Raw genomic sequence first — 24,628 nt, forward strand, 5'->3', positions numbered from 1 at the left:
ATAGAAAAAAAAAAAAAAAAAAAAAGACACTTTTAATATGTAGAAATCAAATTGACAAGTACACAAATCATACTACACTGATTCAACCACCTCTTTCAAACAATATCCTTTTTATTTAATTAACTCGCGATATGATTGAATAATACATAAATAAAGCAATGAATATAAAATGATCTATAATTAATGTCATTGCAAACAAAAAGTAATTTTGAAGACTAAGGCCATCTACATTAGTAGTTTTTGGATCAGATTTTGAGAAAGTTTTGTTGAGGGGAGGAGAGAGAGAGAGGGGTAGAGATCCTCCTGCAATGAGGAGGTTTTTTCAGAAAACATGGGACCCACTGCTTTCTCAGGACATTCGCGCTCACGTGAAAGCCACATGGCGCCCAGCTGGCGCATGCATTGCACGTGCCTGTTGGGCGCGTTAATGGAGCTATTTTACCTTTTTTTAAATCAACATTTTTTTCCTTTTTTCTCTTTGCTAATCACACTTACAAAAACTACTCAAAAACCACACATTAAAAAAAAAAATACCCCACTATTGAGGATGCCCTAAAAATAAAGTCGTAACTAATAAGAGTCTTGTATACAAAATTTCTCTCTAAAACTTTTTCTCTCTCAAAGCTTTCTTTTTGTTCTTCTGCTTTATGGAAGCAAAATCGGCTTTGGTGACAAGATCCCAAGAGAATGATGATATTCTTGAGAGAAGTACTAAGAAAACGAAGACCATGAGGGAGGTTGCACTGGCGAGGAGAGCTGAGAATCAACATATGGATTGGGAGGAAACCAGTGGTGCTGGTGAGGTGAGGAAGTTAGGAACTCTAGGTACCAGAGAGTTTCTTACAATGACATGCTCATTGGAGGTTATGTTGGGTTGGGTGAGGAGTAAGATGAGGTGTCTGGTGATGAGTGCCCCAACGCTGAGGAAGGGGTAGAAGGATGTTCGGTTATTAGGTTGTCAAAAGAGGAAAAGAAGTCATTGCAATGCCCATGGAGGCTAGCTTTGATCATTAATGTTCTTGGAAGGAAGGTCATATACAACTACTTGCTGAATTGGATCAAAGCATTATGGCAACCAAAGTCAATGATGGATTTGGTGGCTCTAAAAAATGATTATTATGTCGTGAAGTTTGGTTCCGCAGCTTGGATGGTGATGGATCATTACCTCATTGTCAAAGAATGGGTGATAAATTTTGATCCAATGCGGGATACAACCGAGAAGATACTGGTATGGGTTCATTTTCCGCCATTACCAATGGAGTATTATAATTTTAGCTTTCTAAATAAGGTTAGTAAGAAAATAGGGAGACCAATAAAAATAGATGATGCCACCAGCCTTGCTTTCATAGGAAAATTTGCTAGGATGTGTGTGGAAGTGGATATCACTAAACTTTTGCTGTCAAAATTCATCTTTAGAGGAAACATTCTTGGGTTGAGTACGAAGGGCTATATTTAGTGTGTTTTAACTACAGAGTTTATGTCATAGAGATGAGGCATGCCCAAAAGTAATTCTAGAGTAGGTGGAGGAAGAAAGGCAGTTACCAGTGAGGCAGACAGTCTAACATGAGAGGAGATGCGACGGGAAAAGGGGAATGGTACAAAGGGAGGGATGTCGTTTTACCACTTAAAACAAATGTCTAATCCAAGTTTTCAAGATTTGCAATTTTGAGCCTGGAAAAAAGAAGAAGTTGAAGAAGCCAAGGAAGCCTAATAAGTTATTCATGAGGAGGGTCCAAGTACTAGAAATCTATTGATAGGTAAAGACAAAAGGTTTGCTACCCAAGTGAGCAAGAAACAAATACTCAGCAACCCACATAATGGAGAACGACAGGAAAAAGAGATGAACAATGCTAAAGCACGTCCGCAAAGGACCAGGGAAGACAGAAGGAGAAGTAGATAGGTGGCAACTCTGGTAGAATACACGATGGTCCGATGAGACAACAGAAACAAAGTAAGCGCTAGCACAATTGTGGTAAGGGTTGTTGACGATGGCTAGTGGACAGGGTTGAGGGAGATGGCTAATTCCAAACACCATGGTGACCCTCCTGATGACTCCATTAATGCTATGGAAGAAGATATTCATCTAGCAAGTGTGGAGCCATAAGCACCTCCCTGGAGGATGCGTTGGTGAGCTAAAGTTTTGTTTTTCCTTGCTATGTTGTTCATAAGCTGAAACTACCAAGGGGTAGCGTCTAAGGGGTTCCTTAGAGCTGCTAAACATGTGATAAACATGTGATCAAGAAATGAAATCCTTCGCTCTTTTGTTTGTTTGAACAGAAGATTTCTAGTACCCAAGCATATGTGATATGTCATAAGCTGGCCTTTGATCAGTGGGTTAGAATAAAGGCTACTGGGTTTAGTGGCGGCATTTGGATCACGTGGATGGATTGCTAGACGATTGATGTTCTTTACCCCCCCTCCCCTCCATTCGTGGTGCTTAATTAAGGTGTGTGATGATAGGTAGAATGAATGGTATCTTGCATGTGTCTATGACAGTCCTTCTCCATATCTTGGAAATTAATTATGGGATGAGTTTGGAAGACAAGAATGGGGTATTGAAGGACCTTGGTTGGCAACACGAGATTTCAAATCAATTTCTTGCATGAAGGAAGTGAGCAATCCAATGACTTTCTCTGGAAGTAGATGTAGCACGTTTAATAGGTGGTTAGAAAATGAGGACTTGGTGGACTTAGGATTCTTTGGTCCGAAGTTTACCTGGACTAAGGGCAACAACGTTGAAACCTTCAGATGGTCTCATCATGACAAAAGTCGTTTGCTTGACAGATTGGCTTGATTTTCTACCAGGTACGCATGTTCAACATTTGTAGAAGATGAACATGGAAAATTGGAGAGAAGTCTACAAGGAATGCTCATGAGGAGGTTAAGAATGCTCTATTTGAAATGGCGCCCTATAAAGCCCCAAGTCGAGATGATTTTCATATGGGATTTTTCTAAAAAGCTTGGGCCATTGTGGGTACACATTTGGTAAGGTATACTAGAGAACTTATGAACATTTGGATCATACTGGCAAAACTCAATGGCACAATCATTACTCTTATTTCTAAAGTTAGACATTCGGAAAGGCTAACGCAATTTCATCCTATAAACCTTTGTAATGTGACATATAAGGTGATAACAAAAGTTATCATGAACATAATCAATGGAATTATCCTTGAGGTGATAGGACTCTAGCAAAGTAGTTTCGTCCCAGTGAGACATATTACGAACAATATCGTGGTTTTTCAAGAAATTCTGCACTCGATGAAGAAGAAGACGGGAGTAGCGGGTCAAATGGTAATCAAGATTGATATTGAGAAAGCTTATGATCAACTTTCTTAGCAATTTGAGTGGATTAAGCCAGAGAGGGAGGTCAGACATGGAGATTCCATTTCCACATACATCTTTGTGTTGTGCATAGAACGATTGAGCCATGTTACTAAGGAGGCAACTGTGAGAGGGGAGTGGATAGGAATATGTCAAGCAAGGTATGGTCATACTCTTACTCATTTATTTTTCGCTAACGATATGGTTTTGTTTGCAAAAGCTACTGAAGAACAAGTGGAGGCGGTGGAGCAATGCCTTACTCCTTTTTGTAACACCTCGAGTCAGCGAGCTGAGTGAATCTCCGGAAGTCCAAGTCTTATTTTCCAAGAATGTGGATAGGGAGAGAGCTTGGAAAATCACATAGGCAATAAGAAAAAACTAAATAGAGGACCTTGGAAAGTATTTAGGGGTTCTAGTTATTCACAATAGGGGTGGGCGTTTCAGGCTTCAGTTTAGTTCCGATTTCGGTTTTAAAAATTTAAACTATTTGGTTTAACATTAGAGTTCGGTTCGGTTTAAGTCCCCAAATTTCAGCATTTCCTAATTTTCCGAACATACTATCGTATTATCCATATTCAAAATCTAAACATTATATAACAAAATGACAATTCAAAGTCCAAACATACTACTAAGTACTAATTGTGAGGTAAAGAACAATTGCAACAAACAACAAAAGCGCAAAGTAGAGAACAAGCTATAAAGAAATCAAATAAAAAATTTAAGAGAGATAGCAGTGAGAATAGGAATTAAACGACGGAGCAGGCATCAAGGGACTTATATTTACTTCTATATTGTTGTTGTTGTTGTTGTTGTTAAAACTTAGCAAAGTTCGGTTCAATTTGGTTTTTAACCGAACCGTTCAATTTACAAGAATCCCAATCCGCTCGGTTTTGTATTACTAGTTTGATTCAAATCGGATAAATCAAACCGAATTGCCCACCCCTAATTCACAAGAGAGTTCACAAAGGCATTTTAGCTCAAATAATGGACATAATTAACGAGATATTGGAGGGTTGGAAGGCAAAAATGCTATCTTTTGGGGGAAGGTGTGTTTTTGCTCAAAGTGTCCTTACCCCAATCCCATTTTATACCATGCAGTTCATTTGACTTCCAACGGGAGTGTGTAATGAGATTGAAAGTAAAATTAGGTAGTTTCTCTAGAGCGGAGGCAAGGGTGGCCATCGGTTTCATTTAAGTAAATGGGAGACCGTTACTATTAGTGTTGTGAAGGGGGGGTTTTGGCTTTAGACGTATAAGGGAAATAAACATGGCTTTCATGGTCAAGTTGGGGTAGAGGCTTCAAAAAGAAGAGTCCCTTTGGGCCTCTCTTATTACCAAAAAAAAAAACAAAAATGAGAGCTAGATATCATTGAATGAGTCGAAAAGAATGGGTGCTCAAACTTATAGAGAGGGATTGTTCGAAGCTGTGGTGTTATCATGGTAGGGCGGGAACTGGTATTCAAGGGTGAAACTGGCAGAATACTGATGAGTTCTCAGTCACGATAGCTTATGAGGCAGCTATGGGGGAGGATTGTGTTTCCACTGACATATATGGGACTACTATCTGGAAGTTGAAGGTATCGAGTAGGATTTGTGTGTTTGTATGGTTACTGAAACATGGGAAAGTGATGACTAATGCTGATAAATTTCAACAGGGTCTTACTACATATGATACATGGAAGGCTTGTCGAGAGGGGAATGAAGATAGAGATCATGTCTTTAGGAGTTGTACAGAAGCTGAAGACATTTGGAAAAGCTTCTTTTCTCGAGGAGAAAGACAAAGACTTGATAACCTTCTTTTTGACACTTGGCTATCAATTAACAACCATGGAAATGTTCGGAGTAGAACTAAAAGGGATTGGGGGAATCACGTTTGTGCTCACAGTTTGGTGGTTATGGAAGTAGAGGAACCAGAGGACTTTTGGTGGTAATGTTTGGAGTCTCCAACAAAGAGTGAAGTGGTTAAAGAAACAGGAAGATGACACCCGAATAGATTTCGCTAGGGCAGTTTTTCCGGGGGAATTCAGGAAAGTTTGTTAACACACAACTGAAGTGGTAGCCCTAGACGAATGTAGGGGCGATTCTTAACGTGTATGGATGTTTTAGGGAAAGTGACATCCATGCTGGAGGGGGTGGGGTGCTTAAGGACAAAAATGGGCATTGGATTGCAGGATGTGCTCGAAGGTTTCGGACTGCGAATCCTTTTGAAGAAAAGATTACGGCTTTGGTGATGGGGATTCAACAGACCAGAAGTAAAGGGTGTTATGATTACGAAATTCAGGCGGATTATGAAGGGTTGGTTAAGGCCATGCATGGAAACAACTTGTGGAGAAGACATCATGATGATTTTATGGAGTGCTATAGGAAGATGTTCGTGGGTGATTATGGTGGCAGTATCTTTCATGTCTACCGTGAGCAGAATATTGTCGTTGATAGCCTGGCAAAGTTGGCACTCTATGAAAGTGCCGAGTGGATGGAATTTGGCAAGCCTCCTCCAAATTGTAGGCGCTATGTTTGCAACGATCAATTTAACAGTGTTCAGTCACGGTGTGTTTTAGATTTGAGCTAGTGCTTCTTTTGTCTAGGTAGCCCCCTTTCACTTCTAATAATAATAATAAGAGCAAATACCAATTTTGGTCTCACGACTATTGTTTTAGTACCAATTTTGGTCCCACAACTACTGTTTTAGTGCCAACATTCATCGCGTCGGTCACCCATTCGTTTAAAATGTGCCGAAATTTAAAATTTTTAAAGGTATTTTCGTTATTTTCAACTCAATATCCCATTTTGAGCATGAATAAAGAGATTTAAGCTTTAAAATCGATCACAATTCACATTTCTTTCTCCTCAAATTAAGGTAAAATGAGGAGGAAAATTATGAAATTTGATCGATCTTAGGACTTAAATCCATTTATTTATGCTCAAATTGGGATATTAAGTTAAAAATGACAAAAATACCCTTAACAATTTTAGATTTTTGCACATTTTAAATGGATGGATTACCGACGCGATTAATTTTGGTACTAAAACAATAGTCGTGGATGAAAATTGGTACTAAAACAGTAGTTGTGAGACCAAAATTGGTAGAAAGTAAACATGTGGACTAAAATTATCATTTTGCTAATAGTCGTGGGACCAAAATTGGTATTTGCTCTAATAATAATAAACTAATGACAAATTATGACTTGTTGCAAGGGGTGAGACTACATAGCTCTTAAAAAAATCATTATTACGTTGATATTGGTCCACACAGCTTTGTGGACCACGATTGAAAAATACATAAATTAAATTATTTTAACTCATAAAGCAAATTATCTTACTTCATAAATTTCATTCTAAAACAGAAAATTCATTATTCTAACTTATAAAATGAATTATCTTATCCCTGAAGGTTCATTATTCAAACACATAAGTGCGTAAAGCTTAATTTTTTATTTTAACATCAAAATTTAGACCGTGGTACAAACAACTATGTGGAAATAAATTGCCCTCTTAAAATCACTGTCTGCTTTTATTGTTTGAAATGGACCGTCGTTCAATTTAAAACTCAAAAAGATAACAAATTACCATATAAGTTTTAAAATGAATATAAGAAGTCATTTGAAAGAGTACAAATATGAAATATCATTTTAGCTTTCGATAATACTTTGGAATGAAGTGACTTTAACGGAATCAACAACCGTCAACATTAAAGCTTCCTTTCCTTTTGCCTTCTGGGTGTTGCCACTTGCCAGTTGCCACCGCTACCACGCAATTCCTCCGCCGCAATCCGCCGCCACCCCCCATGACCTCTACTCTTCCTTCTTCTTCCCCTTGGCCTCCCCTTAACCCTACCGATCCCTGCCTCTCCTCTCCCCCATTCATGGCTGACAATTCTGCTCCCGACGCCGACGACCGCTCCCCGCTCTCCGACCTCTCCGATATCTCATCCGCCGTCACGTCCGCGGCCGCCGCCGACGACGACGACCGCCGCTGCTCCCAAACCTCACCGCCGCTCACCACCGCAACTACACATAATGTTAACCCTAACCCTGCTTCTCCGCCCGTTGATTCCTTTCCCCCTTCCCTCCTCCACCTCTCCTTCAACCAGGACCACGGCTGCTTTGCTCTCGGGACCAATCGCGGCTTCCGAATCTATAATTGCGATCCTTTCCGAGAGATTTTCCGGCGGGACTTCTCTAACACTGGCGGAGGCGGTGGAATTGGAGTCGTTCAGATGCTCTTCCGATGTAATATTCTAGCCCTAGTCGGTGGAGGTCCGGAGCCGCAGTATCCTATGAACAAAGTAATGATCTGGGACGATCACCAGTCCAGGTGCATCGGCGAGCTGTCATTTCGGTCGGAGGTGAAGTCGGTCCGGCTCCGGAGGGACAGGATTGTGGTCGTTCTGGCGCAGAAGATATTCGTATACAATTTCGCGGATTTGAAGCTGTTGCATCAAATTGAGACTGTGGTAAACCCTAAGGGATTGTGTGAAGTCTCGCATGTGTCAGGGTGTATGGTGCTAGTTTGCCCTGGATTGCAGAAGGGGCAAGTTAGGGTTGAACATTATGCTTCCAAGAAAACCAAGTTTATTATGGCACACACCTCCAGGGTAGCTTGTTTTGCGCTCACAAACGATGGCAAGATGCTTGCAACCGCAAGCAGTAAAGGGACTCTCGTCAGGGTGTTCAATACTTTCGAAGGATCAATGTTGCAAGAGGTATACCATATGTTAACTATGAATGAATTTCTAGTAGTTTTTCGTTTGAACCTCTGGAATTTCTGCTAATGGTATGTTAACATTGAGCATGTGTGTGTTGGGGAATGGGGGAGTGTAAAGTTACTCAATTTTGCTATAATGCGCTCTGATACTATGTTATAATCTAAGAAGTAAAAGATCGAATCCAATTAGTTTGCCGAACTCATGGCGTTATAAATTAATGTGTTCTCTCTTTAGAGAGGAAATTATATTTAGTGGTAAAAACATTTGCAGATAAAAGGTGCTAAGATCTACCGTGTATGTAAAGAATATGGAGTAATATTTTTAATTCCAAAAAAAACAATAGCTAAGACTCTTAGACTAAGGGTTAAGGCCTCAATTCAACAAGGTTGCATTAGTTTGAAAGGTTTAACTCAAAGAGAACTGTGGATATAATTATTTCTCTAGCTCAAGCACTTGCTAGGAAATTATGCTTTTGTGTAGAGAAATTCATTGGTTGAAATCATGTATATACAGACATGCACAATCAAATTTTCAGAATATATTTCATCCATGGAAACTGGTAACTTAATATATTCCTCTCCCATAGCCTTGCTGAAATGCCTTATACTGGTCTCTTTGGTCATCCAAATGAAGTTTTAGTCATCCTCCTGTACTTCATTTTTTTCTGATTTTCAAGGTGCATCAGAGCTTGGGGTTTTGAATAAGATTTCTTACTTGTTTTAGTTGGGCTGTTTGCTGTTCACGCCGCTTTTCTGTGGGTCATATAGTTTCTGGTACATCATTCTACATTTCTACATGATTTTCGAGTTGAATATATAAACCTTTTTCAGTTGAGTTTTATGTCAATTTATGCTAGTTAAGTTAATTGTCAAATGTACTGGTTTTCCCTCAATAATCACCTTTGAACTTTGTTTATTCAAATTAGAAGCAGGAGTTTGCTACATGTTTCAAAATTTATGTGCCCATAACCTAATATGTTGCAGCAAAGCAAAGCACTTCGAACAGTTTTGAATTTTTGAATTGTCGCTCATTGAACTTGTTATTATGAGAATATTCTCATTTTATTCAATGTAGGTTAGGAGAGGTGCAGACAGAGCAGAGATTTATAGTCTTGCTTTTAATTCAACTGCCCACTGGCTAGCTGTTTCAAGTGATAAAGGAACCGTTCATGTGTTTAGCCTAAAGGCTGATTTAGAATCAACAGAAGTTGAGAAAGCTCATGATCCATCTGAAACGAAAGAAACTACTTCACCAGGTGTTTCACAGCTCTCCTTCATCAAAGGTAATATTAGCATATGAATATTCTAATTGCTTGTTAAATGTAATTCTATAAGGTACTCCAAAATGGGATCTGCAGACTGCCAAAGTTTCTTTTATGGATAAAGATTATGTCCCTTAATTCATTGTCACAAGTAATATGACCTCAGTAGGTAATTTACTGAACAGCCCGCAATCATAGTCCACATAGGATATGACCTCTTTGTGGTGAACAACTCTTTAACCTGGGAAATTAATATAAGACATAAACTTGTTTAACCTGGAAAAGTTAAATAATCTGCAACCTTGCAACATTAAACTTTTTGAGTGTTTAATCATGCAGGTGTGCTACCAAAATATTTCAGCTCCGAGTGGTCTGTTGCCCAGTTCCGCTTGCAAGAAGGTTTGCAGCATATTGTTGCCTTTGGCCACCAAAAGAATACCATTGTGATACTTGGCATGGATGGCAGGTATGAATATGCACATGATTGCCAGAAACACTTGTGTACAATACAATTTAACTCTGAAAACTTGCAATGCATAATTTGTATTCAATCTTGAGTGGGTAATTACTTGTGCCAAACTATTAACTAGTTTATTCCCATCACAGTCTGTAATAGGTTGACTCCAACTCTCATGATCCCTGCACATTTTTCCTTTATATGGTCAAATTTAAAACTTCTATCACACTCAATCTTGTATGGTATGAAAGAGAATTGAGGCTGACTGTATTATTGGTTTGCCTGTAAATTGCAATTGCAGTTTCTACAGATGCCAGTTCAATGCAGCCGAAGGTGGGGAGATGAGACTTGTGGAACATCACAACTTCTTGAAGCCTGAGGATAACAACTTCTAACTCGCAAAACATGCAGCATAGTTTTGTATTTATCTTTCCACAATTTCTATTGAACAATATGAACTGTAAAAATATGCCTGCCAGACATGATTGGGACAGCTTGCAGTACTGTACTGGTTGGTTGTATATAAACTCTCTCTCTCTCTCTCTCTCTATGCATAGTAGAATTTTTAAATTGTATATTAATTGTGCCCTAACAACATTTCATAGAGGCTGAAATTTTTTTTGTTTCTTGATTTCAACTACATATGAACCCAAACAGGGGCTGAGCCATGGGAAGTTGAGAAAGCAGTAATTCCTCACATATGTGGATTCGCTTCTACTGGAATCACAGTCAAGGTTACACGAACATTATGCCTTCTCTTCACAACTACTTTCAGTGGTTGTCCAATCCTATCACCCATGATATCAACAATCTGCAGAAAATTTGACAAAAAATGGCATCAAACAGAGGCATGGTAAACTAAAACTTGTGCAAACATCTCCTTAATGCATACCTCCTTAATGCTCCCAACAAGTTTTCCATCAAACTCTATCACAACATCACCTGGATGAAATCCAGCGTGCTCAGCCGGGGAATCTGGAATCACCTGATTCACAAAAATGATATGATCCAACCTTAATCATAGAATGTTCATATGATCTTTAGATCATGCCATGGCATGGGTGAAACAGTGACACAGAACAGCCTTGCCAGAACCAAAATACTCGTGCATTCTCTTTTGAGAACAACAAGAAAAAGAGATCGCAGCAAAACACAGACAGACAAGAAGAAGGCATACCATGGGTACAAGAACACCTTGGTTGACATTTGGGAATCTATAATCTTTTTCCTTAAGCTGTGCAACAATCATATCATTGAGATCAAGCATTTTTAAACCCAACCAAGGTCTAACAACGCGCCTGAAATATCAATATCCATTATGAAATTATCACAAAGGTATGATAGAAATAATTAAGTAATGCCACAGAAAACGAATGGGACATATTTTGCTGGAACAGATAGGGGAGAAATCACATTTTTAACTGACTGGATAATTCCATGACCAAAACATGCTGAACATTTTACTTTCCTCAAGAAACGAAACAATAAAATGAAATTCTAAAACTCTTGTAAGAGACAACAATGCATTAAGGAAGCTGAGAAACATAGTACTATATTTTATACCCATTTTTTTTGAAGTGCTCAATAATCTTGGAAACTGAATCAATTGGCACAGAGAATCCCAAACCATCAGCTGCCAATACTTTCATAATATTAACACCAACTACTTCTCCATCAACATTTACGAGAGGTCCCCCTGAATTTCCCTGCACAGGATAGAAGACACAATCTAATGTCATATAACAAAATTGCAACATATATAAAATATACCGAATGCAGTATGACAATACATCACCACCCCCAATATGTATATATAAACCTACTGCAAATGATGTTCAAAAGTTCCTCCCTTGTCAAATCTTGATCTGCACCCAATACCCAATCATCTAAGGCCTCAATTGTATATCTATAATGGTCTTCTGGGTACACATTTCAGTTCAAAATGAGTCAAAATTTCAATTAGTTTTTCATTCCATTTCCTTAAAGCATCAATGAGAATCTCTCTTTCCTTTTTGAAAAGGTTCAATTTCATTTAATTTGCAAATTGTAACCTCATACTCTCAAGATAAAGGGACAGGACCAAATGCTAATATCCATAGAGCACACCTCCTTTCAAAGTACCCTCACCAAAATGATAACTACAGTAAATTAATTCACAATGGCAAACACCTTCAAGTTCAGGAAGGAAATAGTGAACAGAAAGAACAAAAGAGCCAATATAATAGCATAACATCTAAACTAAGCGGTTGTATTCATCAACGCATCCAAAAATAAGCATCAACAGAAGTGGTTACACACAACCACAGTGGCTGAATTGGGATGAATTTTCTGCATTTATGACCTCTCATTGTAGTGTTTATATATATAGGGGGTGATGTATTGTCACACTGCATTATTGATTCGACAAGAGAGGTCCAATCAGCCAATTGAGGAAGTATTATTTTTAGTTTAATGTTATATCCCCCTCTTGATTTCACCTTTTAATTTTTACCTCCTTAGTCCTTACTTAGCAATATTTGTTTGGTTCGTTTTATATTTGATTGGACCTCTCTTGTCAAATCTATAATGAAGTATGAAAATAAAACATCACACCCAATATTCACTTTACTTTTAAAAGCCCACAATAGTAAGAGGTCATAACTGCAGAAAATTCAACCCAATTCAGCCATTGGTTTTCCAAAACCAGCAGTAATTAGTGTTTTCGTCCATCCTCCACAACACAAGTAGTGCCTCCTTCCTATTCAAAATAACAGACACATTGAAAAGGTTCAATTCCATTTAATTTGCAAATTGTAACCTCATACTCTCATGATAAAGGGACAGGATCAAATGCTTATATCCATAGAGCATATCTCATTTCAAAGTAACCTTCACCAACATCTAAATTCAATTTCCAACTACTGCTTCCAAATCCCCTTTGAAACGTGACTTTTGGCCTATTGGACACCCCCACCCCTTCCCTGCCTCCCAGCACACACACACCCAAAGAGAAAGGAAGAATACCAAGCTAAAGTGAAAAAATGTACAAGGTCATGCTAAAGTGGCTGAAGTATGAGTATAATAATTAACGTTACCGCATTAATAGCGCAGTCAGTTTGTAAATACTCCCTCCTCATACCTCCAAGACCCAAGTCACTACTTTTACGATCAACACAACTGCATTGAGAGCAAGAAAAGGAAAATGGGCTTGCATATGTAAGTATGGGTACAGTTTCACCACCAGAGCTATAATTAAGTGGATGCATTATGAGAAGCAAAAGTATATCATGCCAATAAACTCACCATTAAGTTTGAGCTCAAGAGATAAAATTGAAGACAGAGCACATATACAAAGAATCTTGCTGATATTAAATAGTAGAATATAAAGAAATTTCTTTAGCATCCCAATAAGAGTACCTTACAATGCCTGCTGTAATAGTATTTTGTAGTGAAAGGGGACAACCCATGGCTATCACCCAATCTCCAGGACGAAGTTTAGTTGAGCTACCAAGTTTTGCACATGGAAGTGGAGTTTCGGATTTTATCTTTACAATTGCAATATCAGAATGTAAATCAGCATTCTCCACTATACCCTCAAAAGAGCGACCATCTTGTAATGTCACATCAATCTGCAGAAAGTAAACACAGTTGATAAAATGATTAAATTGAATGAAATCTACAGAACTTAGGATGAAATTGACCAAAATATAAGACATATACGCCAAGCGGTTAAAACATTGGGGTCAAATTATCATTTTAGCAAAAAATATAAGCATATAACCAATTATCTTTTATAGCATAAAAATAAGGCAATATCTTTTGGACGGTATGTAACTAAATGCATAAACCTAAAATATTATTTAGGAGATACGGCAGACAAGACAGGAAATTACCTTCCCTTTTGAAGAGGGGCTCAACCCTTGAAAATCAACCACTAAATGTGCACAAGTTAAAATTGTGCCATCTGCATGTATGATAGTACCAGATCCTATACTCTTTCCAACATTCAATCCATAAAACCCTGAAAACAAAAGCAAAGATTCAAACTCTGGATGTTTCTTGACAAGGTAGTTAGTTACAAATCCTGAAAAATACCCTTTGGAACTGACAAATTGACAACAGCAGGACCAACACTTGCAGCTGCATTGGCAATAGTATCTCGGCCAAGACAATTACAGGAGTGTTTGGGACCACCACCAGCCACTGAAGAAGTTTCTTTGCTTATATCAGATGATGATGATGGGTCTGCACTTGTTCTAGAAACAAAAAATGGAAATCTACCTACATTATACGATATCACATATCAGTTGAGTTAAAGAGATGGACATGAATAAAACCCACAGGTAACCAATCTAAATAATATTTAAAGTTGCAAGTATCAACATACTAGGTTGTGAAGCCCCCAAGAACAGATATGCAGGATAAAGGTCTTTGTCTTGTATATTACTCCATTTCCAAGTCAAGGAGTCTTGTAGTGGCTTAGGAATCGAAAGCTTCAGATGAGAGGCTTCTGAAATTAATTGAATTTCCATTTTTAAGTACACTTTCGAAAGATCTATCACAACAATTCAATGTTCAATATCTTCCATCTCCAAGCTTACATTAATATCAAATTGATGTAACAGGCTGGGGGAGTAATATAATTGAAACAGTGCCATCTGACATTGGAAAGTTGACAGTTAAGTCTGTTGAAGAAGCAGTTCTTTTACTGAAGTTGAGAAAATTTACAAGAACGCCACCTGGGGTTTTCTTCTGTATTATTCAATTGTAATTAGTCAATATATGGAGATGTGTTGTAGATATATGGATGTTCAGTTTCAATGAAGTTCTTTTCCTTCTTCATTCTCTCTCAAGTTCCCTCTTCCTCTGATTCTCTCATTTCCGCCTGAGTTTTTTCTCAATTTCTTGACTCAAATTCTCTCAAAATCTAATCATTTACGATACATTCAGTGCTGTTACAAATGATCAGTTAAGTTTTTTAAAATTTTCATTTTCCAGTTCAATTTCCTACACTTCGATAGCATATCTAAATATACAAGGGGAAAAAATAACAAAAATGAATCGGTTCGAAGAAACAATTGAAACCTTACTTGAATCGGCATCACTAGTCGCGCAATTTACCAGTACAGACCCTGCAACCGCCCCAGCAACAACTCCCACGATTGATTTCCTATCGCGAACCGCAATTTTTCTCTGTAATATAAGAAACAATGAGGTCACATTCAAATGACTAATGCAGTTAACGCTAGCGCATATCTTCAGTAAACTTTAGGTTGTTATTTTTTTCTGCGAGAAAATGTAAATTCACTGGAAATGCACCGATATTTCCAGTACCAGAAGGTGCCTCATGTCTGCTGCACTTCAACAATCCTCAAGATTTCTTGCCCTAACAAGTTGATCAGTTCGTTACACCATAAACCTTTCCATAAAATCCCAGCATCGAAGCTTTTCTTAGAGTCTCTTCATCTTGGAGAAGAAGAAAGTCAAGAAACTGAAATTTCCTTATCAAAAAGAAAAAAGGGAGAAGAAACTGAAATTTATAGGAATTGACTTCAACATGGGCTTATCTCAAGCCCACTTCTCCATTTCCTCAGCCCATTATAAAATTTTTTAAGCCTCTTTTAGCAATGAAAATTGAAAAACACCCACTTTTTTCCCACAACTTCTCTACTTTTAACGGTGTTGTAAAAATCAGACTAAGCACCCCTAAAATCTAAGCCGAAGCAATTTCAGCCCTAAATAATTTTGGAATAAGGACCAAATTGGCCACTGAACGTAACACCAAAGTGCAATCAGACCACCGAACTAAAAAAACGTGCAATTATCCCACTCAATGTTCCAAATGTCTTCAATTTTACCTGGTAGCCGGTTTCTAACCCCTCCTTCCGGTTGATTGCTGACATGGACGATGATATGGCAATATTTATTCTTTTTCCTTTGATTTCCTTTCTTTGGCGTGTAGAGAAAACAAATCTAACAATATCAGCTTGCGATTCTTTTTCCTTTGTTTTCCTTTCTTTGGCCTGTAAAAAACAAAAAAAATCCGGCAGCACCCCTTGCGATTCCTTCATCGGAGACCACATGCAGAAGCTGCCTTCACCGGTTTGCTGCCTTTGCCATCTGATGTTTAAAAAAAATTAAAAAAAATGCAGGGAAGAGGTGAACGAAAGTCTCCTCCATTGCAGCCAGTGCCTTCCATCATCATCGATGTCTCTGCTGTGCCCGGTCTCACCGCCACCCAGTTACAAACCAGCCAGCCTCCATCATCGCTGAGACTGCCACCACTCCCGACTTGGCCACCATCCTGGTGTCCCGGCGGTTCCCCTCCTCCTCGACTAGCCGGTCAAACTCCACCATCATCATCATTGTCCATCAAGATTCTTCACGGAGAAAACCAGACGAAATTTTCTGGCTAGTCCCCTAGCCTGTTTGTCATGGTGGTGCTGCTGGAGCTAATTGCTTACTTCAAAGGATGACATTTTAGTTCCCCTACGGTGGAATCGGCGTCGGCTTAGGTTGTGGACTTGGTGGAGTATGTCTACGCTCACTAGCTAAAAATTAGGGCTAACTATTTGGCAAATATGCGTATTGTTTAGTTTTGTTCTTTGTATTGTTTTGTGGGTATCAGCATTGAGAATTATGTGTTGAGGGTGGATTTGGGTGAAACCCTTTTGGAGGAAATTGAAGGGGATTCTGTGACAAGGTTGGGGTAAAAAATTCTTAGAGTAAATTCTTCACTTCCGGTGGTCATGATCACAGGGCGAAAGACGACAACGTAGAGAGCACTGGGTGGGGATCGAAGTTTGGCGGCGGATTGTTGTCGCCACAGATTGAAGGAAGACGTCAAAGCATTCTGCGGGATAGATGATAGTTTCGGATAACTACAGGGTCGTGCGCACAGTTCCTCACTAATGGCTCCATCATCGCTGAACATCAATTTCCTATGATGGAGTAGTGCCGCCATTAATGTTAAGAAATGAGAAAAGTATGGAATGGAGAAGACAAGTTTCAAGAACAAAGACGAAAGGAAGAAAAGAAAATAGGAAAATAATAATAAAAAGCCAAGTCAGCCTCCACGTATGTAGGTTACCGAAAGGGAGGGGAGAAAACCGGCTGCTAGGTGAAATTGCACATATTTAGCTTGTTGAATGGGGTAATTGCACGTTTTTTTAGTTCGGTGGTCTGATTGCACTTTGGTGTTACGTTCAGTGGCCAATTTGGCCCTTATTCCAATAATTTTTAATTGGCTGACTAACTAAGCATTGCCTCGACCGAGTTGAACACCTAACTTGGCCAAGTCAAGCACCCAACTCAACTAAATCAATGCCCAACACAATCGAGTGAGGTTTTTGCTTATTTAGCTACTTCTCTTCTAAATTCCTCTAATCATGAACTCATTTTTTCTATATTAACCATCCTATTTAGCTACGTGATTTTTCTTATATTGGCCTTATTATTAAACAATGGCATGTCATTGCTAAGAACATTGCCATCACTTTAGTTTGCCATGTCTAAAAATCAGCGAATCATATAACTTATAATTGACACAAACTACTGGTTCTATTCTTGGGATTTAAGATTCCATCCTACCTACTTGTATTTTAGTTCTCTTTGATATTTAATATAAGAATTTACTTTGGTTTTCAAAAAAAAAAAAAACCCCCTTCTACAACATTAACTTTCATTATTCACTAAAAACAAAAACTTGAAAACTAATTCAATTTAAGTACTACTAGCCCTATATCAATGTATCATTCACGCGTTATTATGAACTGGTACTAAAATAACTAGAAATTATAGAAATTAAATTGAATACAAATTTCGAAAGAGAAACATCACCATATTAATAAACCAAAAATAAAATTAAGGCTCTTAATACATCCTTAAAACAAGTACATTTTTCATTTTCCATACTACCAAACGCTGCTGCGGTTACTACTTATCTAACGCTACATAACCATCCCTATTAGAGATCAAAAGCTAATCAGAGATTAGACAGCCCAATCCATATCCCATGGCCCATTTACATTACGAAGATAAACCACTAATTTAATTTAAGCCTTCTTAGGAGACTTGGGAGTTTTTTGCGAAGCCTTTTCCTCGCTCGCCGCGGATTTCTTCGGGAGCAGAACCGGGTTTATGTTGGGAAGAACACCGCCGGCTGCAATGGTGACTCCTTGAAGCAACTTCCCCAACTCCTCGTCGTTCCTCACGGCCAGGAGAACGTGCCTGGGGATAATCCTCGTTTTTTTGTTGTCGCGAGCCGCGTTCCCGGCCAATTCCAAAACCTAAAATCAACGGAACCGATTTGCTGAGATTAGTCAAACGCAATAGAGACATTTCCGGATCTAGAGAATGAAACGATAATCGGAAAATTGTTTGCTTCGTACCTCAGCAGCTAGGTATTCGAGGACGGCGGCGAGGTATACCGGAGCACCGGTACCGCAGCGCTGAGCGTAACGGCCTTTCTTCAGGTACCGAGCGATACGGCCGACCGGAAACTGAAGGCCGGCCTTGATAGACTTCGTCACCGCCTTCTTCCTCTCGCCGCCTTTCCTTCCTCCGGCGCCTTTGGTCGTCTTGCTCACCGCCTCCATTGTTGATCAGATTTTGGTTCTGAACTTGAAAGTTGCAGAGATTTTTTTGCTGAACAGTTGTTTAAAGATCTGAATGCTACAAGCTCTGGAATGAAGAGCATGGGGAAATGCCTTTGGATATTTATAGTTAGAGCGATGATTGCCACGCTGGCGATCCTGGTAGTGGAGATTGTGTTGTACGGTAGAGATTGCATCTAAAACTCTTACACTCTCTTGAATCCAACGGATTAAACGCCACGAGCTGGCGATCCGCGTGCTGCCACTTCTAAAAATAAAGCAAATGACATTTATGTACATGTGTTGGGGAAATTGGCCCTTTCCGCTTTGAAATGAGCGGGAAAGTTTAAGAGGGAATTTGACTATTGGCCAATTACTATCATATCAGTGATTATGAGTGGCGGGAAATTTTAAGATTTATTTTTATTCACATTTTTACTAAATAAATGAAATTTTAAATAAATAAATAAATAAATAGTAGAATACAATACATAATGGACTATAAAATTAGTATGCAATATGAAAAGTATTAGAATGTGAAATATTATTAGTTTTATATTTAAATCAATATATTTTAATATTTAAATAATATATAGAGTATCTTAAACATTTCTCATAAATTAAAAATTATGTGGAATGTCACAATATAAAATATAATAATTTTGTGAAAAAAAATAATGATCTTTTGAAAAAGGTTTATATATGTATATTTTGTAAATAGCATTTTGACTAGAGAGTGTTTTGAAAATGGCTAATCAGCCATTTTCTAACTGATTTGATCAATTTTAGTTGTTTGACAAAGTCAAACAACTAAAATTGGTGTTTGGTAAATAAGTTTATTTGTATAGATTATTGCTTTGATCAGCCATTTTTCAAAATGCTAGGTAGGGCAGCATTTCCATTCATATGATTGCATTTACCTCTAAATCTTCCCCTCGCAAGACCAACCACTATGCTCTCAAATTTTTACAAATAATAATAATAATAACAACAATAATAATAAAACAACAACAACAACATAACATTTAATTCTTCATCCTCACTACCATGTATATTTCTAATATGATATTCTCACACTGTCATGACTAAAATTCATAGAAAGGCTGATAACCTTTTAGTTCTTACCACCGTTCAGTTTCAAAAGAGTTTATTACCGAAATAGTCCATCGACTATTGCGAAATTACCAATTTGGTCCTCGATAATTTTTCGTACACAATTAAGTCCCTCGACTTTGAAAATTTTAACCAATTTGGTCCTCCGTTTATTTTGCCGTTAAACATCCGTTAAATCAGGACCAAATTGGTAATTTTGCTATAGTCAAGGGACCATTTCAATGAAAATTAATTACCAATTTGGTCCCTTGACTATAGCAAAATTACCAATTTGGTCCCGATTTAACGGATGTTTAACAGAAAAATAAACGGATGACCAAATTGGTTAAATTTTTCAAAGTCGAGGGACTTAATTGGTCACGAAAAATTGCTGAGGACCAAATTAGTAATTTCGTAATAGTCGATGGACCATTTTGGTAATAAACTCGTTTCAAAAACTCCCAGCCAATACCATCGATGCTATTGATTTTTTTTTACTGTTGTTGATTTGCTCAAAGTCGTGCTATGGCTACGAGGCTACGTTTGGTTTCCACAATATATTCACATTTCAACATGTTATTATTGTTGTTGATTTTCACCATTGTCGTTGCTAATTCACCCTTTGCAACACTCGAAATATGATAAATGAATTGCAATTGTTTTAGTTTACTTTAATTAGGTTTTGATTTGGGATCAGGACCTAAATATTTTTATAAGGAAAAATGTAATTTTAGTCCCTCAATTGTTCATTGTTAGCGATTTTAGTCAATAACTTTTTACCATGGCAGATCCTTAGAGCAACAAAATTATTAAATTTTATTATACTTTTAATTAGTGCATGAATATTTTAAATTTTGTATTATATTTGTTATTTATAACATTGTCAATTTTGGTATTTCATATGCAAAATAGAGATTTGACAACGTCCTTCCCTAAAATTTTCATTTTCAATTGTTGCACATCGTCCCAATTCCCATACATGACTCTGTTAAAATCATGGATTTTATTTTACAAATAAAATATCGAGACTAAATAAGATTATAATTAAATAATAAATATTAAAAAGTACTAAAATACCAATATATTAAGTAAAATTTTAATAGAGTTTAATAGTTTTGTTGCTCCATCAGTTAAAACTGTAACTTTTTTTTAATACATTTATGTTCTTACAAAATGTATAATTGGTGAATCAAATTTTAGAATTATTTATCAAGATCCAAAGTTAATATCGATCAGTCTGTATGGATCAAACAAAAATAATCTATTTTTATCATTCACTAGAATGGAGTTTAGGCATAATTCTTGAAAAGCATCTAGACACAAGGAGGGGAATTGGTGGAAGCTAAGTAGGACTTGAGTGAGGTGACATTCAATTCAAATGTCAAGTCTATAGATTAATAAGAGTCAAACTCAACGTCGAGGGACTAACATGCCACTTTTATGATCTAATGCTAGGTCAAAATGAAAGATGATGATTGGCTAACTTTTGCGATGCATCAACCCCTCTATAAAGCTCAGGCAATTTAGATTCTTAAAATTTCCTTCTTTCATCTCAAAACAAAAAAAAAAAAATAAATAAATAAAATCCTTCTTTCATAGCGGAATCTAGGGGTTGTGATATGAAACTATGGGAATATCAACTCAAGTTTCGTTGCGGTTGGGTCTAAGTAAGATGAATGTTAAAAATGTTGTGCACAGTGCACCACACCTTAACACAGTAATACAAGAATCTCCCAACAACAAAAGGAATCCTATATGGGTTTTCGCGCACCCTCTTTTCGAGTTAATTCTAGATGTTTATCTTATTCTTTTCCATGCACTTTTTTTTTTGGGCTTCAATTCAAATTGATTGACTTTTGCTCCAAAATTATTCATTTTCTGTTAAATGTGTAATTGTGCGAAACTATACGCAAAAGACATGAATTAGTTCAAATCTCCAACTAAACACACCATAATATATATCAAATGAGGTAAAATAAGAGGCAAAATATATATCAAATAGAGTGTTAGCACAAAAACTTAACATGGAAACAAAAACGGTAAAAATCGCGAGCCTCTTGGGCTAAGCCAAGCCTATTTTATTGCCTTTACTCCTATAACGTGTAACTTTTCCTAACATTAAGGTCACATAATCTCCCTATTTTATTGCCTTGACTCCTACTCTCTTGACTATCTCATTCTTTATAATATAATGAAATATTATTCCATCACACACACAGACTATATATATATATATATATATATATATATATATATAGTCATCATCAGGTGTGCCCTGGTCATTAGGTGTGGTCGTGCGGCCTGTTTTCAGCCATTAGATCATATCAAGTCATCAAATCAACGCGCAATGTATATATATGTTACAAAGCGCACCATTCTACGTACTAAAACGCACCAAAGGACCGATAAAACACAACATTCCGCACTATAACCAAATGCACTTATTCACTTAAAATTCATCAATATACGTGATAAAACACATTATTATACGTATTAAAATGTACCACAACGTGCCTCATGTCAGATTATAAGCATACACTATTTACACATATTAGAAAACATGTGTTAAAATATGCACCATTGTACGTATCAAAATGCACCACAACGTGTGTTAAAATGCACAATTCCACTCGTTGAAAATCTCCATCACAGATTATAAACATGCATTGTTACACTTATTAGAAAACATGTGCTAAAATACACATCATCCAAAGTATTAAAATGCATCAGAGGACGGATTAAACACAACATTCCACAACACACTTATTAGAAATACATGTATTAAAATACACACAATTCTACGTATTAAAATGCACCAGATGGCATATTAAAACACACCATTCCACAACACAGTTTCACACCATTCTACATATGAAAATGCACCAGCGAATAGATTAAAACACAACATTCCACAACACAGTTAATGCACCAACATACGTAATAAAACGCACTACATCATGTATTCAAACGCACCACACTATGTACTAAAATGCACCATTTCAATTCACGTAATATAGATACTAAAATTACCATAATACCCCTACTTAAACATACGCTAATTTCAGTTGGATTAATGAAATCGGACGACGCAAATTAGGCCACACGACTACATCGGAGCTCCCCGCCACATTTGAATAAATAAATAAATAAATAAATAAATAAATATATATATATATATATATATATATATATATATATATATATATATGGTTGTATTTATACTAATGGACGTGTACACGGAAAAAATAAGTTTTTTTATTTGTGTGGACTTGCAAAATACCAACTTTTTGCAAATTAAATTTTCCTCTCTCTTAATTATCTCTTATCTTCCCTCACCTTACTCTCACTCTCCTTTAAGCAAACAAAAAACACCTTAAGAAATTTATGATTGAAGATGCTCTTACAGGGCGTTTGGTTGGGAGGAGGGAATTAGGGGGGAAAAGAATTGTAATTCGGTGGAATAGAAATTCAATGAATAAAATAGGAATTGAAATTACAGTGTTTGGTATGCAGAAATAGGAGTACAGGGAATTGAAAGGTAAAAAGCGACAAAATGACTAAAATGCCCTTATGTTGTGATAGATGTTGTAGTAGTAGTAATAACAATAATAATAATAATAATAATAATTCATTCAAATAATAATAATAATAATAATTCATTCAAATAATAATAATAATAATTCTTTCAATTAAAAAAAAAAAAAGACAAAGGGTACGGAAGGAGGGGCAAAATTGTCTTTACACCAACAAATTGCCCCTCCTTTCCACCGAATTGCAATTCATGGGGGTACCCCATGAATTGCAATTCATCATTTGGAGGGAATTGCAATTCTACGGAATTGCAATTCCCTCCAACCAAATAATGTAGTTTTGGAATTCACTGAATTGCAATTCAGTGAATTGCAATTTCCCCCAAACTACATCAAACCAAACATGCCATTAGGAATTTTTTATTTTGATAATATTACTAAGAAAAAAAAATAGTCCGTATAGTTTCATATGTAATTTAATAACAAAAGTGACAAATGTTATCCGACAACATCTGCAAAATCATGTGAATCTGTCCAAGAAGAGTCAAACAAAAAGAAAAAAACTTTCATCCATATAACATAGGCGGGCTATTGCAAAACCATGTGAAGGTCTACCAAAAACAATCCAAATTGTATCAATTTGGCAACTACTGTAGAGCCGGCGGCGGGAACAAATTTGGAAACTAAAAGCAAGTTCAACTACTAAAGCACAATGTATAGTCAAAGTCAACAGAAAATGATTGAATTTTCTAGAGTTAATCATACCTTGAATGTTTCTAAATACTCCGATACTGTCTTTGGTTAGAAGCAAGGAATTAGAGAGAAAATTACAATTCGATGAAAAAAAAATTAAGTGTGAATAAAGTAAAAATTCAAATTATATTATTTGATATACATGAATAGAAGTATTGGGAATTGAAAAAGAATAAGTGATATAACAAGGTTTTTGGCTGGGTGGAATTTAAGTTATTTTCCAATGAAATTCAACACCCATCAAAACTACATTGTTTTGTTGGAGCTAATTGCAATTCCCTACTTTTGTGGAATTGCAAATCATATGTATTTCCCAATGAATTGCAATTTGGCGGTAGGTGGGAAGGAAAAAATGGTGAAAATGACAAAATTACCCTTTGTTATTAATAATAATATTATTACAAAATGATGAAATTTTAGTCTTTATATCACTATTCTTTTTCCCTCCTCTCATAAAAATTGAAATGACCTAGTGTTGTATAATAATTTGCTAGACCGATTCAACAAACTACTGAAGTCAACAAGTCAATATTGTCTTCAGTGAGACTTGAACCCATAACATTCCACTTAGAAGAGTCACTTTATGCCGCTTGACAACGAGGTCCTTGACAATTCAACATTAAATTATATACACTATCACGTAATTATACGTAGTTAAGTATGGAGTAATACATTATTAGATATATATTGTTAAATCTCAGAGTAATAAAATAAAAGAGTTAATTAAAACAAAGGTCCTATGAGTATAATGATTTTTTCACAATTAGTATCGTCTTTTAATTTGGACAATTTTGACACTTAGATTGACTATTAAAACTTTTCAATATTGGTCATTCCGCCACAAGCTCGTTAATGAGGTGAATAAATTTTATATATATATATATATATATATATATATATATATATATATATATATATATATATATATATATA

At 36.7% G+C, this 24,628-nt stretch overlaps 3 protein-coding genes across 3 annotated transcripts; 1 reads left to right on the forward strand and 2 right to left on the reverse strand.

Annotated features, from left to right (window-relative positions):
• The first annotated feature begins 6,949 nt into the window (after window positions 1-6,949).
• LOC116006572 (autophagy-related protein 18a-like) lies at window positions 6,950-10,322 on the forward strand. The gene is made up of 4 exons (XM_031247004.1): window positions 6,950-8,026; window positions 9,104-9,311; window positions 9,630-9,756; window positions 10,049-10,322. Exons 1-4 carry the CDS (start codon window positions 7,109-7,111, stop codon window positions 10,140-10,142), a joined length of 1,347 nt encoding a protein of 448 aa, XP_031102864.1. The 5' UTR covers window positions 6,950-7,108; the 3' UTR covers window positions 10,143-10,322.
• LOC116006573 (putative protease Do-like 14) lies at window positions 10,164-15,217 on the reverse strand. Its single transcript, XM_031247005.1, has 11 exons — window positions 15,061-15,217; window positions 14,817-14,919; window positions 14,114-14,236; window positions 13,822-14,007; window positions 13,620-13,747; window positions 13,144-13,355; window positions 12,822-12,903; window positions 11,311-11,453; window positions 10,925-11,045; window positions 10,640-10,732; window positions 10,164-10,558 (listed from the first exon to the last, which is right to left on the reverse strand). Exons 1-11 carry the CDS (start codon window positions 15,073-15,075, stop codon window positions 10,442-10,444), a joined length of 1,323 nt encoding a protein of 440 aa, XP_031102865.1. The 5' UTR covers window positions 15,076-15,217; the 3' UTR covers window positions 10,164-10,441.
• Window positions 15,218-17,545: 2,328 nt separating this feature from the next.
• Window positions 17,546-18,417, reverse strand: LOC116006290 (histone H2A.1). Its single transcript, XM_031246601.1, has 2 exons — window positions 18,117-18,417; window positions 17,546-18,014 (listed from the first exon to the last, which is right to left on the reverse strand). Exons 1-2 carry the CDS (start codon window positions 18,321-18,323, stop codon window positions 17,781-17,783), a joined length of 441 nt encoding a protein of 146 aa, XP_031102461.1. The 5' UTR covers window positions 18,324-18,417; the 3' UTR covers window positions 17,546-17,780.
• Between the last annotated feature and the right edge of the window lie 6,211 nt (window positions 18,418-24,628).

The sequence above is a fragment of the Ipomoea triloba genome, chromosome 15, assembly GCF_003576645.1.
Source record: "Ipomoea triloba cultivar NCNSP0323 chromosome 15, ASM357664v1".
Classification (NCBI taxonomy): Eukaryota; Viridiplantae; Streptophyta; class Magnoliopsida; order Solanales; family Convolvulaceae; genus Ipomoea; species Ipomoea triloba.